The 17,888-nt window shown below is 40.8% G+C and overlaps 1 protein-coding gene across 1 annotated transcript in view; it reads right to left on the reverse strand.

Moving 5' to 3' along the window:
* Positions 1 to 6,618: 6,618 nt before the first annotated feature.
* The window catches only part of DCBLD1 (discoidin, CUB and LCCL domain containing 1), a 76,171-nt gene continuing 64,901 nt past the window's right edge, over positions 6,619 to 17,888 (reverse strand). Inside the window, exons 10-17 of the mRNA XM_018563897.1 lie at positions 17,130 to 17,336; positions 16,409 to 16,533; positions 15,247 to 15,394; positions 13,332 to 13,448; positions 13,126 to 13,210; positions 11,252 to 11,298; positions 11,058 to 11,177; positions 6,619 to 7,620 (exon numbers count right to left, since the gene is read on the reverse strand). Of these exons, the coding sequence (XP_018419399.1) occupies positions 7,109 to 7,620; positions 11,058 to 11,177; positions 11,252 to 11,298; positions 13,126 to 13,210; positions 13,332 to 13,448; positions 15,247 to 15,394; positions 16,409 to 16,533; positions 17,130 to 17,336 (1,361 nt within the window). The 3' untranslated portion in view covers positions 6,619 to 7,108. The remainder of the gene's footprint in view (positions 7,621 to 11,057; positions 11,178 to 11,251; positions 11,299 to 13,125; positions 13,211 to 13,331; positions 13,449 to 15,246; positions 15,395 to 16,408; positions 16,534 to 17,129; positions 17,337 to 17,888) is intronic.

The following is a 17,888-nucleotide window of genomic DNA, read 5'->3' on the forward strand; positions in this document are numbered from 1 at the left end:
TTGACTGGAGTGAGCCCACTATCTATTCCATGAATATTTTAAGCATCTCTTATAATTTCATGTTTTAACTTCCTTTACTCAGGTCTTTATTCCTCTTCTGTAAGGCTGTGCTCATTATCATTAGCTACAGTGGTAGAGGTGTGTGTGTGTGTGTGTGTTGGCTATGAGACAGGCCACAGTAAGAACCAGAGCTAAATACCTGAACAATCTGATTGGATGCAGGCACTGTTCAAGTATTTTTAGAGCCAGCAGGGCCGACTAGCAAGATACTGAAGCTTGGCCCAGTGGAGGATTCCTCCATCCACACAGTGTAGCGTAGATGGAGAAATCTGTTGCACTTTTTCCATCTGACCATAGAAAATCTGCAGATAATCTATAGGTGTATGGCCAGCTTAAGGAGATTTGGAGAGATATTTGGTGATGCCACTACTGTGCTGCTCACTGTTTGCTTTGATGACCTCTCTGATTCTGCTTTACCCAGTCTGTCAGATCACCAGTCATCAGATATGATTTTACAGAGTACACTATGGAGTGTCCTGCTTTTGTCTCCATTTGCTGATATCGATTGAGAGTGTTTCCACCTCAGATAGAACTACGTCCTGCCAATGGAGAAAAAAAAGAGGACGTTTTCGCGGCAAATTATTTATGTCTATTATGTTATTATTCTGGTTCTCACTAAAATTAGTGCTTGCTGCTTAGTGAGTTGCTGAGCAGGAAAGTCATTATTAGTATTTAGTCATCAGAGGCAGTGCTGACATGAATTGACACAGAACCCTGTTCCTCAACCAACATGGCCACCTCAAACAGAGACACAGCCTAGAACAAGGCATGGTGAGTCAGCATTAGAGAAGAGACCACAGACAATACTTCAGCTGGCTTTACACTACTTACATTTTTGAAAGAACTTTCTTCCCACTGTCTTATAGTTGATGGGGGTCGAATAGATGATCGATTTAGACCTTAGTGATCAAACTCAAAGGAGCTGGATGGACATTTTTGCTCGAATCAACGAAATTCTAACAGTGAATGTGGTTTTCGTTCGGGAAACTCCATTCTTTCCAAAATTGAACATTAAAAGTACATGAAATGTCAATAGGTATTAGTTTCTGATGGCAATATCGGGTGGTAAAGAAAGATGTTGGCTTGCTTTCATGCTGATCCAATGGTTCCAATACTCCATTCACCGTCCCAGATTAAGGCTTCAGTCTAGGAAAGCCAGAACATCTGATAACCATAGTTGACTCAAAGTAATGAAACTGCCGCTTCAGAATCGCAGGCAGGGAACTAGCTTTTGCAGTACCAGGTCTGCAATGACAACCTGAACACTATTGGAACGGAGATTTCTTTTAAAGAAACTCTTCACCCCTGTATATGTTTTGAATGAACTGGTTGTTGCTGCTACGCTCTGCTCCACTTGCTTTCTGCAAATTATTTGATTTTAAAGGAGGAGAACTATGAGGTGAGTGCTTTTCACTCACCTCATAGTTCTAGCCGACCTGTGACAATGAGACTGTCACAGGTCGGCTCAGTAGATCGGGAGGTGAGCGAACACATACCGGCATTCACTCACCTCTCGATCCTGTCACGGCTCTCTGCCATGACAGGGGGAGGGCTGGATTCCCCCCTCCCCGATCCGCCAGCGCTGACTGGTGGATCGGACGGGGGAGGGGGCGGGTACAGCTGGCTCTGCCTCTAGATAGTCATAGCCAGCTGTCAGTCACGCAGCTGGGTGGATCCAGACATAATTGTTGGGATCGCTTCAGCTGCGCCATCTCAGTATACCGCGAGCAGCAGCTCGCGGTACACTGCGGCGTCTCAGTATGCTCGCGACATACTGAGCCTAGGGTGACGGGATTACACTAGTTTGTGTCCTCCCGTTACCCTAAGGAGAACTATGGGGAAAAGACTTAACCCCATAGTTCTCCTTTAATAGTCTGTCAGCTGAATGTATCTGGTCGAGTTATGTTTGTTGACATATGCATGCCTGTGAACAGGATACATTGTTTGCAGAAAAGTTGCTACTTTTAGAAAAAGATACTCAGCAGTGTTATGTGGACTTCCAGATGTAACAATACCAATATAGCTAGCGGATTTGAAAGAGTATCAGTGTACCCAGTTATATCAGTGTTTGCTCATACCACCTAATGTGGGGGTGCAGGGATTCGTACTTGTGAAAGTTACAAGGTTTTATCTAATGGGAGGATAGATGGTGGTGATTCATATATTTATTGTTATGTCTTTCAATAAAGTCATCTTTTTAAGAAGTAACTCCGATAGCCTCATCATAATCACAATTTGTCTGGAGATATATGTGAAATATACTGAATATCATGAAATAATTAGTGGGGTCTAATCCACACACATTTACAACCATAGTGATGAGCAAATAGAAAATGTCTCTCATTTTTATATCCGAGCGAAACCAAATTCTAACCAGAAATGTGATTTTCTTTTGGGGAAAAATTGTTCATATTTTAATGCGCATGTGCGAGGCAAAAAGAAACCTGTTTAATGCCTCTGGGAGTCCATTCAAGTAGCCGGTGTGGATGCAATTTTGAAGGGTTTTCTAACTAGATTTAATGTTTAACGATGGCAAGATTGAATGTTCCAGTGAACGATTGTATGGCCATCATGGGTTCAATACCTTCAGATTAATAGCAATTACATACACAGCAGTTCTAGGTGCAGATATTTTTAAGAGCAGAGGCAGTAGAATTGATGCTCAGTATTCCGATTCAGGTAGCAGTAATCCAAAGAATGCCAACAAGGGGACACTGTTATGAAAACACAGGCAGAGAAGAATAGTGGGGTGTCCGGCGATCATATAATCCTTTGTTTTCTCATGCCAGGAAACAAACGAATACAGAATCCAGGAGTCAGTCTGTACAATCCAGGGGCCAGCAGGATTTTTATTTTAGGAGTCTGCTCCATTGACAACTAGGGAAAACCTCACAAGTTAGGCACCAGCTATAAATAGGAGCAATGACTACCTGGGATTGTCCAGCTATCTTATGCTATTATGCCTTCTAGAAAGAAAAGAAATATTGGCCATTTACCTTTGAGCGTATGCATGCAACACAAACATTTTACAGTCAAAGGGAAAATATATAAATGTATTAATCCATGTACACAAGGGATACAAAAGATAAAACCCGTTAACCAAATTGTGGTGGCTGTATAAAAACTGGAAATGTATATAAAATTCATATGGGACAAGAGTAAGCATGTGCTTGTAAGTACTAAACATGTGACATACTTTATGAATAGGATACCAGGGATTTACCACTCTATGTTCGCTAAGGGGGCTGTACGGTCTGAACACCAGAAACCAATAACATACACGCCCATGCTTTATTACAGGCTAAAAGGTTGCATTGCAGGATGTAAAAGAACACTAAAGTAGACATGGTAAATAGAATGAAGGGAATTTATTAAAACTGGAGCAGACAAAATCTAGAACAGCTGTAAATAAAACAGAGTCGCTTCAGGCAAGCAGGGCTAAGTGTACAGCAGGAAAGCCGCTCGTTTGTTTACAAGTGATCTTGGCGATGTCACCAAGATCACTTGTAATAAGACTGCAGGTCCATCCTCCCCCTGCCGTGTACCTTTCTCCTTGCTGACCGCCTTTCTCTGGAGATTTTCAGGATGGAGAGCGGGGAGCAGAGCGGAGAAGCTGCACTGGCGGCCTTCCCTTCTCAGCTCTCACAATGCTGTGCTAGAACTCCTGTATTGGAGGTGACAGGGTCAATAAAGAGAACCTCTCACCTCCAAATGATATCACACATGGGGCTTGTTAGCTCCTGTGTGATAGCAATAAAAGTAAAGTGATTTCTTTTTTTTTTAAATAAAATAAAAATAAACAAATAAGAAAAAAAATGAATAAAAAATAAAAGTTTAAATAAAAAAATAATAAAGTAAAAAATAAGAAAAAAATTATAAAAAAAAAAAAAAACTAACACTGCCCGCCCCTGCCACCTGGTTGCCATTCTCCATTGAGGAACCTGGCCTTGGGGCAGCAGAGAGTAATTCCGGCCCTGCTTAGAACTAGCTATAAAAAAACTGATCTCAGCTATTTGTTAATCTGTTCAGGTATGGACAACTGCCACTTAAAACCGTCCCCTTGAGCTGGATTACCAACAACATCCTTTAAGCATAGTGTAAAATGTTAGCACTAAATGAAACTTAACATGTGTAATCAATAAAAAATTGCTTCTTTGGACCATGTTAAATGTTCGTGTTATTTTAGTATATTTACTTTTTAAAAGAATAAACTATTTAGGCATTTTGCAGTTTTATTCTTTTTGGAGACTACACAAAATGTTCCTTATGACAGGAGCCAAACAATTTGTTTCTTTACCAACTTGTCACTTAACCAAGTTACAAAACATGATATGCACTCATGGAAATCCATAAACCGGGAAATTCTATGCAATGGAAAGGAAAGTAACAATGATCACTTCTGGTCCTCTGTACATAGTAGCTTTTTGCTAATTTTCTCTAAGACAGAGGAAGTACAAGAAGGGAACAAATACAGGTGTTAAAGGGAAACATATTAGTTGTGCTAGAACCCTCATTATTTTATGAAACAATTACTTTGGAACTCCATGGATTGCAGAAGGGGGGGGGGGGGAAACCTCGGCAAGAACTTTTTGCTAATTTTCTCTAAGACAGAGGAAGTACAAGAAGGGAACAAATACAGGTGTTAAAGGGAAACATATTAGTTGTGCTAGAACCCTCATTATTTTATGAAACAATTACTTTGGAACGCATTGAATGCCGAAGGGGGGGGGGGTGAAACCTCTGATAGACTTATTTTGCTACACACCACAGGGACCAGAGGTTAGAGGGAAACCTTCCCAGTGGGGACACAGACAATAATGAAAACTGTGAAGAACTATGAACCTCTGCTAGACTTAACTGTTGGCTGTGCCCTGGGGGCGATTTACCCTCACGCCCTATGGTGTCACTGGGACAGGAATTAAAAGCAATTCTCCACAAGGGAGGCACAACAATTGAAAATAAACCTGGAAAAAATTCCACTTTTTCCCCACTCGTAGAAAGAAAGTAAGTTGGGATGGAGTTCTTTCATTTCTATGGAGGATAGCAACACTCGGATTCCTGGGAGGAGGCATATTCACTTTGAGTGGACAGCTTTATTTTTGCAGCACCATTTGTACGGGGTCTCACTTTTTGTAGGAAGCGTAATCTTGGTAATCAGAAATCACAAGCAGCTCAATGAGCGTTCAAGACATGGCAAAATAAATTCACTTCATACAGAGTAACAATATCTCTGAAATGTGTCAGTATTCCCATCATCCAATGTAGGGTGGAAGGGTGTCTTTATTAATCTTCCATTATCTTGTAGGGAGTCCCTAAACTAAGGGTGCTCGAATATTTAAATACTCATATCCAACTTGAAGTTGAACATTGGCCCGTCCCCTTCCCTGAGCTACATATTTGCCATCAATGTACTAGAAAGGTTCATTAAGTCATAGAAATGTAAAAAAAGGGGTGGAGCCAAGTGCCTAGTTAATATTGATATTCACACATTACAGGACTCCCAGCCTGCTCTACAAGATGAAGGAAGATTTTTGGCTGCCTGCACCAACATGCTGGTGCCTATCTACACTGGATGATGTGGGTACAGATGAACTTTAAAATCATCTTTTAATTTTAAACGACAGCAGGTGGGTGCAATTGCCAGTCTGTTATTGGCTATTTTAATTTAAAATGGCCAATAGCAGGCTAGCTATTGCATCCCATGCTATCTCCTGTTTTTTTTTGTATTCTGACAGCGACTGCAGGCCGCTGTCAGAATACCAGAACAGAGTCGCCAGCTCAATGGCTGCCAGCTCTGTTCCTACACAGATTTTCTGATCAGCTGATTGAGGGATGCCGGCCATACAGCAACCCCAACTGTGCAAATTTCACAGTGTAAAATTCGCACAGTGTTTATTAAATCGGTAATATCGGTACATTTAACTGATAATGAAAATATATTGGCCCAGATTATCAGTAGACCCGATAATCGGTCAATCCCTAGCCTACTCCATCCAAAATAAAAGATGGAGTAGGGTAAACAAAAGGTTTTGGCTTTAGATATACTTTAACGTGAATCTGAATTTCAAACTTTCTGTGCAAATAAAAATGGCTAAAATATCATTCAAAACCAAAGTTTAGTTAACAAGTTGCATATTCGGGTAAAACCCAAATGTAATAGAAAAACATATAAAAGTGATTATCCGTTCCAGAGGAAGGTCAGTTTAGCTGATGATTACAAATGACATGGAGAGAAGGCATACATTTGGAGCTTAGGAATACTTTATCAGGGCTTACAAATACAGATAAAAAAGTTAACTTGTGCCGAGGTCCATTCACCATACAAAACTCTACATGTTCTTTCCGCTGATCCACATATGTGCTAACATATATAAAACCCTAAAAACTAAAGACAATTTGCCCTATTCATTTAAAGTTTCTTTGAGGGTGTTGCCTTTAAAACAATCCTAAGAGGTCAGCTCTGCTCCCAGAGAGGTGGATTGAGCTACATACCAATATTCTAGGCCTTGTGTGTGTTTGTAGTCTCACCTTGCACTTCTCTGAAGCAGTTGGCCAAATAACTAGAGCACCCAATTTTTTTCTTCTCATCCCTCCCATAAAAAAGGTACTTTCCTCCTTGAATTTGGGTATCCATAAACCATTCCTGTCTTACAGGGTATATAAATTAAAGCAAGTTTACATGTTAAACATTCACAGTGTTAATAATATTCATCTTGAAAAATAAAAATGCACCAGAAAAGTCACGTTTGGAGCCGTGGTCTGTCCCAAAGCGACTACATAAAAGTCAATATAACATCAAGTCTCAATAGAAGAGAGGAAAAGTGACTGAGGTCCTCTTAAATATCTTCTGTACACATTGCACAAATCTCACAGAGTAACCGGGGGCCTCTGATACTGTACACCACTCACTTTTGACGTTTCTTATCAGCCTTGAGCAACATCACTATATAAACCATAAAAAAAGTCATGTAAACAACGCAGATGTCCAGCAGCTGGGCAGTAACATTCATAGATGGGGTTATTCAAGTCTGTTGTCCTCTGGAGAGAGTCATAAGAGAGCTGTTATTGCAGTCTGGTTTATGGGCTTTAAGCAGTCTCTCGGAGAAGAGTAACCATCTGCCGCTAATGTGCAGTATTGCGGCTTCTGGTAATCGCCACAGTCTGACGCAGCCCAAGTACTATGGACTTTCGGCCGGTCATAGTCGCACTCCTCTACGTGCATGCTGTGGGGTGTTTGGTAGTCCCCTCCACTGTCTTCTGCACTGGATGAGATAGAAAAGCTGACACCAGAGAAAGAGTGATTGCGGTTCAGGGACACCACAGGGACATTGTAGCCACACTCTGGGGAGAAGGTGTGGTCCCGCATGACATGGCGCTCTATAATTGGGGTTGCATACTCAGGCTCCGGGTAAGTCAGCGGTAATGCGTATTCATTGGTCCTTAGAGGGCAGTCATAGTGGTTCTCTTGATCCTGGCCGCCGGTCTCTGTGTCCATGGGCTTGAATGTGGATCCTTTCCTCGTCACTGTGCCAGCGCCAATCATGAGGGACTGCTCAAAATCTAAGTAAAGAAAGGACATATATAACAATAAAATAATGTCTGGTAAGGTTATATTACTCTTCAGTCTAAAGGGGTTATGTAGAAATGTAAAATGGTAAACATTATGGAAAATGTATGCATTTTGTTTTCATTGTTTATGCAGATTTCCACCACCAGACTTTGCACATTCAGAATACATACTGCTGGTTTATTTTGTGTTTGATCTTCCTTGACAACAAAGATGAAGCAAATAAAGCACATTGGGGGAGATTTATCTAAATTGGAGCAGACAAAATCTGGAGCAGCTGCCCATAGTAAACAATCGGCTTCTCTCTTCCATGTTCAAAGCTTAAAGCTGGCCATGCACCTATAAATCTGCACATTTTCTATGGTCAGATGGAAAAAGTGCAACAGATTCCTCCATCTACACTTAAATGTGTGGATGGGGGAATCTTCCACTGGGCCAAGCTTCAGTATCTTGCTAGTCGGCCCCGCTGGCTATCAAAATACCTTAACTATGCTGCATCCAATCAGATTGTTCAGGTATTTTGAGAGCCAGCGGTGCCGACGAGCAAGATTCTGAAGCTTGGCCCAGTGGAAGATTCCCCCATCCACACAGTTTAGCGTAGATGGAGGAATCGGTTGCACTTTTTCCATCTGACCATAGGCTGACAGAAAAAAACTCTGTAGAAAATTTAGAAATCTATAGGTGTATGGCCAGCATTACTGAACAAACTGAAGAGAGTAGCTGATTGCTTACTATGGGCAACTGCTCCACATTCTGTCTACTCCAGTTCTGATAAACTCCCCCACTGGATTTTGCAGATAAAGTACTATTCTCTCAAGCTGCCATCTCAGTATCCTATTGATACTTGCTATTCTGGGCACCTTTTGGCATTTCAAACCCTAGTTTGTTGTTTAGTGTCCACTATAGTTTTGTCCCATAGTATTCTGTCTCCTTCTGCCAGTACATATGAAGAGATAGTTCTGCATCCACTATTGTGACCTGACTTCTGACAAGGGTTGTACTGCCTGCCTGACATGCTTTGATTGAACGGCTACTTTGCAAGTTCCTTTTTATTTAAATGTTATTGATAAAAGGGCGATTTATCCTGTTTACTTCATATGCACTTTAACGTCTATTGCCTTTAGATATACACAGAGCTGACAAGGAAGAGCAGTGTTGGCTAGGTCCCAGTAAACCACTCTACACTCCATTTGTTTAAAAAAGACAGTCAACAGAGAAACCAATTGGATTTTTTTTGATTTGATATCACAATCTGAACACCTGTAAGATGAAGTCTGCTGTACCCCTGCAGAAAAATATTCTGATGTACAGAAAAAAAATGCCCACACAAATAAATGCATACAATATACTGTACATGCACTCCTGCAAAGTTCTCATGACCTGAAGTCAAAAGCCAGCATTCATTTTGATTGTAAGCAAACTTTTCATAACAGGGGATAGTAAAAATCCTAGTATTCTTTAACGTCAGGTAGGATTTGACCAATTATACATATTTATAGTTGTGTTCCCTGGATATACTGTTTTGTACAACCAGTCCCTATTTTTCTGGCTTACTGCCACTAGGTGGCACTATACCAAAGGAAATACATGTTTCTTTAACTACAAAAGGAACCCCGAGTATGGAAATATGGAGATGTCAGCAACTACTGAAGAATTAGGAAGACAGACCCAGAAACTGTACATTTATAGAAAACCTGTACTGAGAGAATGAGAGAATATGCAACACATATATTGCAACTTGCCAGTGCTTAGGTGCGGTGGCTGCATTAGAATTTTACAGAAGTACAGAAGAAATCCTGTTGCTCTTTCCAGAAATCCAATGTCCTTTTAAAAGGAGAACTATGGGGTCAGTGTTTTTCCCCATAGTTCTCCTTAGGGTAACGGGAGCACACAAACTAGCGTCCTCCCGTTACCCTAAGCTCAGTATACCGCGAGCTACAGCTCGTGGTATACTGAGACGCCGCAGCCGGAGCGGATCCCGACGTAGATGAAGGGATCCGCCCAGCTGCGTGAGTGACAGCGGGCTCTGCCTATCTAGAGGCAGAGCCAGCTGTACCCGCCCCCTCCCCGTCCGTTCCGCCAGTCAGCGCTGGCAGATCGGAGCGGGGAGAGGGGAATCCAGCCCTCCCCCTGTCATGGCAGAGAGCCGTGACAGGATCGAGAGGTGAGGGAACCCGGTATGTGTTCGCTCACCTCCCGATCTACTGAGCCGACCTGCGACAGTCTCATTGTCACAGGTCGGCTAGAACTATGAGGTGAGTGAAAAGCACTCGCCTCATAGTTCTCCTTTAACTTTATGTGCACTAAACTAAATATCAAATAATGTTATCAGCCTTCCTAGCCATCTTCTGTGAACTACAGAACACTTCATCCCCTCTATGCAACGGAGATGAGGAAGGGGTGAGGTGTTTGTAGTGCAAATCAGGAGAGCAGCCTAGGGTGACAATGCTGCTCCTCTATTGATACAAGATAGTGAGCGTTGTCACCCCAGACAGGAAGTGTGTTTCTGTCAGGATCACCAGATAGAAATAAAGGGAAACCAAACTATTGCAGTCACCATACAAGCTGCCAAATATTACATTTTAGTTTTTGGGTGTAGATATCATTTGAATGCAACATACAGCAACCTATGAGATTCAAGATATACTGGTAATGATTTTAGCTTAGTGAATTCTAAAAGGTATTTATGAGTTACTGCACTTTTGCTCCTGGCACTTTTCAATGAATAAAGCTACAATTATCTAACGCAGCCATCACAAATAAAGCTTTTAAGACGGCTAAGAAGGAAATAGAACATACTGATTAGCTCATATGTTTAGGAAGGAAATTATTAAGCAGAAAATCCATGAATTCACACAGTTGGCTTGTCTTAATGACATCCCAGGATTACCCTCTAACCTGTCTCATGTGTAAGATATCACATATGCTACTTCTATGACATATAACATTAAAGACATTGCTCATCTTTGGATACAAACTATTTCACACCAAAAACACAACCACTACCCTATTGTAAATGTATCACTGTGCTCAGCTAGTATGTAAATCCAACAAGCTTCCAGAACACGCCTTTTTGAAATAAAACGTAGCCCAACAATCCAAAACTCCTTCTTAACATGATGCGTCATAAAGTGTTTATGGTGGGTCATACTTTTACACAACACATGAATTTAAGAAGGGTTAGACACAAAATAGATGACAAGGGAGAATAGAGTGAAGTGCTGTGGATGATCAGTAACTGAGCCCCTTTCCTGACTTTCCCTGTACTTGCTATGTAACGCAAGTAGAGGCAGAATGAGCCATTGAGCAGAAACTGCATATGCATAAGTATGTAGGGTGTGTACTTCATGCCCAGGCATATTGTATATGTTAAACGTCTCTAGTGATATGAACAAGAGCCTAATCAATGCATTTGATGTTTGCTTCCTACCTTCTGTGTCACACTTGACAAAGTCAAACTTCTGCATCACATCTTTGTCACTGGCGTAGCTGATAGTAAACTCTGTTGACTGCTGTCTCATGAAAGGCTGTTCGAGTTGTTTCCAGCACCCTGCACCAGAAGACATTCATTAAGCACATATACGGTGTAATAAAACCATAGGAAAACAAAGGCTGTTAACTTACCGCCATTTTGTTCCTCTTTTTTGTAAGTGTCTGTTTTCAATCTATTTCTGTAAGACACAAAAAGCTTCAGCATTAAAAATCCTTTTCCAAGAAGGTGTAGCTAAAAATTGCAATGAATCAGTAGTTAACGGCGCTGACAACTTACTGGCAGTTGCATCTATTGGCAGAGAGGTAAAGATTTGGCACTGTTTTTTTCTGTAGCAGGATGAGGCGAATATACAGAACCCCGTGTTAGTGCATAGCTTAGGGTTATGTTAGGTAAGGAGAGTAATAGGAATTAGGGGACTTTTTTAAACAAGTTAGGTTTAAGGTGGTGGTGGGGTGGTAAAAGGGCTCACTTAAGTAGAGAATAGTTGAGATAAGAGGGCGAGGGTAGTTGAGATAAGGGATGAGGGATGAGTGGTGGGGTCATGTAAAGCAGACCCTGACCCACTAATTTAATGACTCCCAAAACAGTTACGATTAAGGCATGCCAACAGTTAAGGCTGCCAGTGTGCTTATTTCAGCTCTCAACCCAACTTTCAAGCCGTTAAATGGCTAGAGTCATAGCTGACCACATGTGCAGCAACATGACAAGTGCAATCCAAATAGGGGCTAAGATGGTACCTTGCTTGGCTGTAAGGAATAGGAAGGTGTTCTGCTTTAAGGGTCAATTCCAGAAAACAGTAAGTCCCCCGGCACTCCCTGCAGCATTCCCGGTCCAAGTAGCTATAGTGGTGCTCTGAGTGACAATCACGGATGGCGCCGTGCACAGCAGTCAATGAAAGAGAAATCACCAGCACTCAGCAAATGAAGTTCAAAAATTAACCTCCATTTATTTGGTCCAAACATCACACATATCGCATAATCCAATGTTTCGGGACCGCGCAGGGTCCCTTCATCAGGGCAGAGATGTGCTGTATATAACTGTATAAAGAGATGTGCCCTGATAAAGGGACCCTGCGCGGTCCCAAAACATTGGATTATGCGATATGTGCGACGTTTGGTCCAAATAAATGGACGTTACTTTTTGAACTTCATTTGCTGAGTGCTGGTGATTTCTCTTTCATTGACTGCTTTAAGTGTCAGGCGTTTCATGTTGGGGGCTTTAGTATTAGGGATACTTTGTGACATAGAGACATATAGTTTGGTTCCAAGATTTACACATGTTCTGGATACAAAAATACTTTGCCAGAAACTAAAGTACCAAGTCTGCCGGGCCAAATCCTTCCTTAAAAAAATATTTTTGCAATTATTGACAGTCATGATGTTCAAGCATACCATTATTTAGCATTTAACCTTCATGGCTGTTTACAGCATAGTTTTATACAAATCTCTGAATGTGACAGTTGCTAAATGTGTCTGCAAGGAATACTATCAAACCGAGTTAAAATCCGACCTTGCATTAAATGCTAGGTCTTGCTTATATTGTTCAGGCCTCCTTTCCCTGTAAAAAATCACCTGCTGTAATGCAAGGTTCGCTTTAAAGAGGATTATTGTGATTCAAGGACTACTCCTGTGATTGTAATATTTTATTGGTTCTTTGTTCAGAAACTATTCCTATTCAGGAAGACTCAACAAAGTTTGAATCATGAAGAGATGGTGGCATCCTTAAAATACCGAAACCATTTAAAAACATGACAAAAACTACTGCCAACAATAAAGAGAGATAGATGCCTACGAACAGAAGTGACAAAATGCAACAACAAATGTTCCATGATCAACTGTATTAGAATCAGTGACGAGAACACCCAAGTATACAAGATCATGCTGCAGAAACAGATGCAATATTGTCTACTACCTAGTAGTAAAATACTTAACATAACGGGGTCAGACAGTTTCAGATATGGCATCACCCATCCCAACCAGCATGTTATCAGAATTGGAGAACCTACCTCCGGGTTATGCATATACCGATCCCAGTCACGATTATACACAGAACTAGCACCACTGGGATAAGGACAACAATAAGTTTCCACCCTAAATGGAGAACAAAGAAAGAATTCAATCTCGCTGGTTAAATTATGAAGTTCACTAAAGCTTGATTTTTAACATGTCATGTTTTATATGTAAACTTTCTTTTTCAGAAAGAGATCCATACCAAAGTCATTTTCTTCTGATGGAACTGGCTCAGTGATGTTCTCTTCCTCTTTTACTGGGATTTTGGTCCTCTTTTCATTTGGCTTCTTCCACATGGGGTGGGTGGATGAGTTGTGAGCTGTGGGGAAAGAACATAAATGAGTTGTCAGAGAATTACTGCATTGTTGCTCCTACGGGTTGTGGTTAAAATTAGAGGTGCACCGAAATGGAAATTTCAAAACCGAAATAAAAAAAAAATGTCAGTCCGAAAATGTTTTTTATTTTAATTTTTTCAAATATTTAATTTTAATTTATTTTGTAATAAATATTTTTAATTTTTTACTTTACTTTGAGGGGCTTCGGGGAAATATTGGGGGTCTAAACAGCCCCTGTTATAAATGAACAGGAATCCTCTATGAGTGTTCCTGTTCATTGATAACATGAGAACATTGTGTTTTTGCTATAACCACAATCATGAATGAACAGGAGGTGATGTAGATCACTCCCATTCATTCATAATTGAGTATATACAGTAGTCAACATGCTATGTCCTCAATTATGTACAAACACACAGCGATCACTAATCGCTGAGGCTGGGTTCACACCTGGGCGTACTATAGACACGTTTTTTCAGCTCGTTTTTCAGCTCATTTTTTCATTCAGTGAAACGCGCGTTCGACGCTCGTTTTTATACCTCCCTGGCGGTATGATTCTTAATTTTTCCCCCCCTTATTTTCTCTTTTTTTTTTTTACTTTCAAACTTGCCGCCGGTTCCGCCCCCCTGTGACACGGACCCTTGCAAGGGACTGAACCCGGAAGACGGCATCGGCCAGAGGACACAGCGGGGATCGCGGACAAGGTAAGATCTATGCTGTATTCCCGAGTGTGGCTCGGGGGTTACCACTTTGTTAACCCCAAGCCACACTCGTGAATACCAAAGGATAAGCGCTGAAATATGCCCCAAAGAAGCTCCTGTACTTGTTTGGGCGTAGGGCGTTTTTCAGCGCCTGCCCATAGGAAATGATATGATTTCACTTGCTGAGCGTTTTTCAGTGCTTCGATCAGCGCTGAAAAACGCCCAGGTGTGAACCCAGCCTTAGTGTTTGTACCGCTCTCCAAGCTGTCACAGGAGGCAGAGCGAGCGGTGTAGGGAGGAGAGCTCAGACTCCTGTGACAGCGTGGGCTGTCTACGCCCACACACTGCTCTGCCGGACTGTGATAGGAGGCTGAGCAGTGTGGGAGGAGAGACGCCGGCAGCTCATAGCACTATCCTCCCGCAGCGCTTGGCCACCTGTCACAGTTTCTCTCCTCCCCGCTGGGACACAGAGCAGCGCCCATGTGGAAGCAGTGATATCTCTGCAGGCATCTGACATGCCTCCTGCGTAATCAGAACTTGAGCTCCCGAATCAACAAGGAGTATTCATGTTTCTCGAATCCGACTCTGTAGAGGGCACGTTGGACTACAGCAAAGTGACCACTGCTTCCATACAGAGAGTAAGGGTCCTCCTCTAATGCATGCTGGCAACTGGCTGGAACAGGCTTTTCTACTCAGGTTGTGGCTGCTTTTTTTTTTTTTTTTATAGAAAACTAACTGTAAGGCTTTGGACACTTTTTGTTTTAACACACATGATATTTATTTAGCATATCTAAACTGAAAATTCAGTTGGGCTTTGAAGAGTTAGTAGCATATATAGATTAAGATTCTCAGTGATAAACCTACAAGGTAGACACCAGGAGACTAATACATTATATTGATTTAAAAAAATGATTTTTTTTTTTTAGTATTGTATTGCTGGCAATTCTGCTCTACAAAACATGCAGATTTACCACCTACACGTAGTATAAAATACTCTTGTTTAATTGGATGCAGCTGCTTTCTGTGAAGCATTACAGACAGAACAATACAGTATGATAGAAGTGATGGTTCTTGTACATACACTGTGAAAGAGCGCATCCTATAAGTTCCACTTTCATAGCAATCCTTTGGTTCCAAGAACGTGGTATTATACGGAGAGCTCGTGCCACAACAGGAGGAATCAAGTTGTTACGAGTCTGATCTTCATAGTCTGAGTTCCCCTCCAATACCTTTATATTAATGAACAACACAATACATACACATTATTTCACTACAGAGAGTCACACAAATTATTACAATGCAAAGATATTACAAAGGATACATTATGAGATTAGAGAGTCACATGAGACATCTTACTAGATAAAGTGATAGCTGTGCGTTATGTCTTTAGCAATTTCTCAGATTTTTGAATTGTATGTACCAGAAACAAGACAGCAGCATCCGAGGGGTTGCTACTGACAGCTTTGTGCTTGTGCTCTATACTTTCATATGTCAGACCAATATAGGCTTGAAAACATGAACCAATTCGGGAAACCAATGTAAAGTTGGGATTCGCCTGCAAAGGCATATTTTTTGCAACTGAAGGCAATTTTTTTTTTTTGCAGTTTTGGATAGAGTGGAGAGGAATAAGAACACGTCAGTTTTTTTATTGCCATCTGTGTTCCAGTTAGGGAGATTCATCCTCTCTATTAGTCCTGATGACTGTAATCACTAAAAAGTGGGAGAAAATCACCAGAACAGGAATAGATTGGAAGTCTTTCAATGGAGACGCTAGTTCTGGTAAGCCTGCTGACCACCATGGATCTCCTCACATTTTGTAGGGATTTCCTCTAACTTTCCATTGTGGCTATCACACAGGTAGTGAAGGGAAAACTCCCCAATGGGACACAGATGGCAAAAAGGTTGAAGGGTTATAACCTCATTCGCTCTCTCCAAAACGAAAAGAAATTTGGCTTCAGTTCTAATTTAAGGTGATCCCACAGGTGGCCTGGTTGTCTGAAAAGACACATACTGTATATTGTCAGTTTGGAAGGACAATATATGGTGCTGAAGATCAATGTCCAGTGATTTGATGGGGGCCCACAGATGCAAAAATGACCATACACACAAATAAGCTATTACTGATACTAAACAGTGCTATGTCTTATAACAATTTTATAGTAACAATGTACACAGGCAACATTATCAAACAAAAAGCAAAGTAAACAAAAAATGAATATGGAGAAAGAAAAAAATAAAATCACCTTTTCTTCATTGTTCATTGCTCCCTTGTAAGTCCTCCACTTCAATCCATCTCTTGTAAAGTTAATAATAAAAGATTTCACATAAAAGTTAAAGTTTGGCAATGTGGAGCCTGTAGTAACAATACCTGGAACAAACCAAATACAAGGCTTAAGTTTTTTGGGGGAAAGATAGGTCCGAGTTTCCATTATGTGGTCAATTCGAAACAAAAGTGTGACACAGCCACATAGTTCTATGTATAAAAACAACATTTTGTTAAGGCCTTCACCATACTTGCATCTCTGTGACCCAAAAAATGATTGGTGCCTCCTAAATGAACCATGCATATACCCGATTATATAGATATGTATTAGGTTTTTGGTGGTTGCGAAATTAGGAGACCCAGAAAATAGCCACAAAAATAATACATTAATTATAGTTTTAGGTTCACACAGCAAATGAAAGTCAATCTTAAAGGATTCCATGTACAGCCTCGAAATGTCAACTTTCATATTTGTATTTGTCCATATTTTATCAGCAGTTTAAGTTAGAATTCTTTGCTACACTAGACAAACAAATAGACTTGGGTAATAGGTTAAAAACAGCAGTCGTAAGGGGATCCATCCACTCAATACTTTATTTGTAAGAAGGCATAAAAGCAGCAAACAAATGCTTACATGTTTCAGCCCCCAAACTGGACCTTAGTCGTAGCCATCAAATATAAAAGACTCAAGATAGACTTACCAGTTATTTTCCTTCTGTCTCCTAGATCAATTTCTAGCCATTCACGGTCAGACTGATGATTGGAAGCCCAGGACAACCCCTGTGTATTGAGTTGGGCCTTCCCAGGGGACCAGACCACCGTCTCCCCATTCTCACTTCTGAATTCCCAGGATGAGGTAGCTGAAAATTTCTCTTGACTGTGCCCTGCAGTCAATGAAGTGCTGCAATCTAAAAAAAAATTAAGGTAAAATTAAAAACAATGAGATTTGGTAATGCATCATAGCAAACAATAGGTAAAGATTTAAGTGAAAACATGGCCTGTTCTCTCAATACTTCCCAAAAACTAGCCAAAGGAAAGAATAAGCTGTTCTACTGTCACATTTCATAACTCTTAACACCGTGGATATACGTTTTACATCTAATTGTAAAAAATAAAAATGTTAAAAGGGACATTATACCCAAAAGTGTTTGTGATAATTCTGTTTTGGGGACATTCAGAAATGACAGTGGTTAGCTTGGCCAAGACACACATTGGAAATGGCATTGATGTAGCACTGTACACCGTGAGAACTAAGTCATAAAAAGCAGACACCTGACAAATGAGCACTTATATCATTATAAATCATCAAGACACAATGCAGAGAGTTTTCGTGTTTTCCAAAATTCCCATTCATTTGGTCTTAGAAGGATCTTCCATCATGTTCACTGGAAACAAGCTAATCAGCCATAGAAGTAATGGTTTCTACTTCTGTCTCTCAGTAACAGTGTGTATTTACACGC

The sequence above is a fragment of the Nanorana parkeri genome, unplaced genomic scaffold (genome assembly GCF_000935625.1).
Source record: "Nanorana parkeri isolate BGI_ZX_2015 unplaced genomic scaffold, ASM93562v1 scaffold22, whole genome shotgun sequence".
Lineage (NCBI taxonomy): Eukaryota > Metazoa > Chordata > Amphibia > Anura > Dicroglossidae > Nanorana > Nanorana parkeri.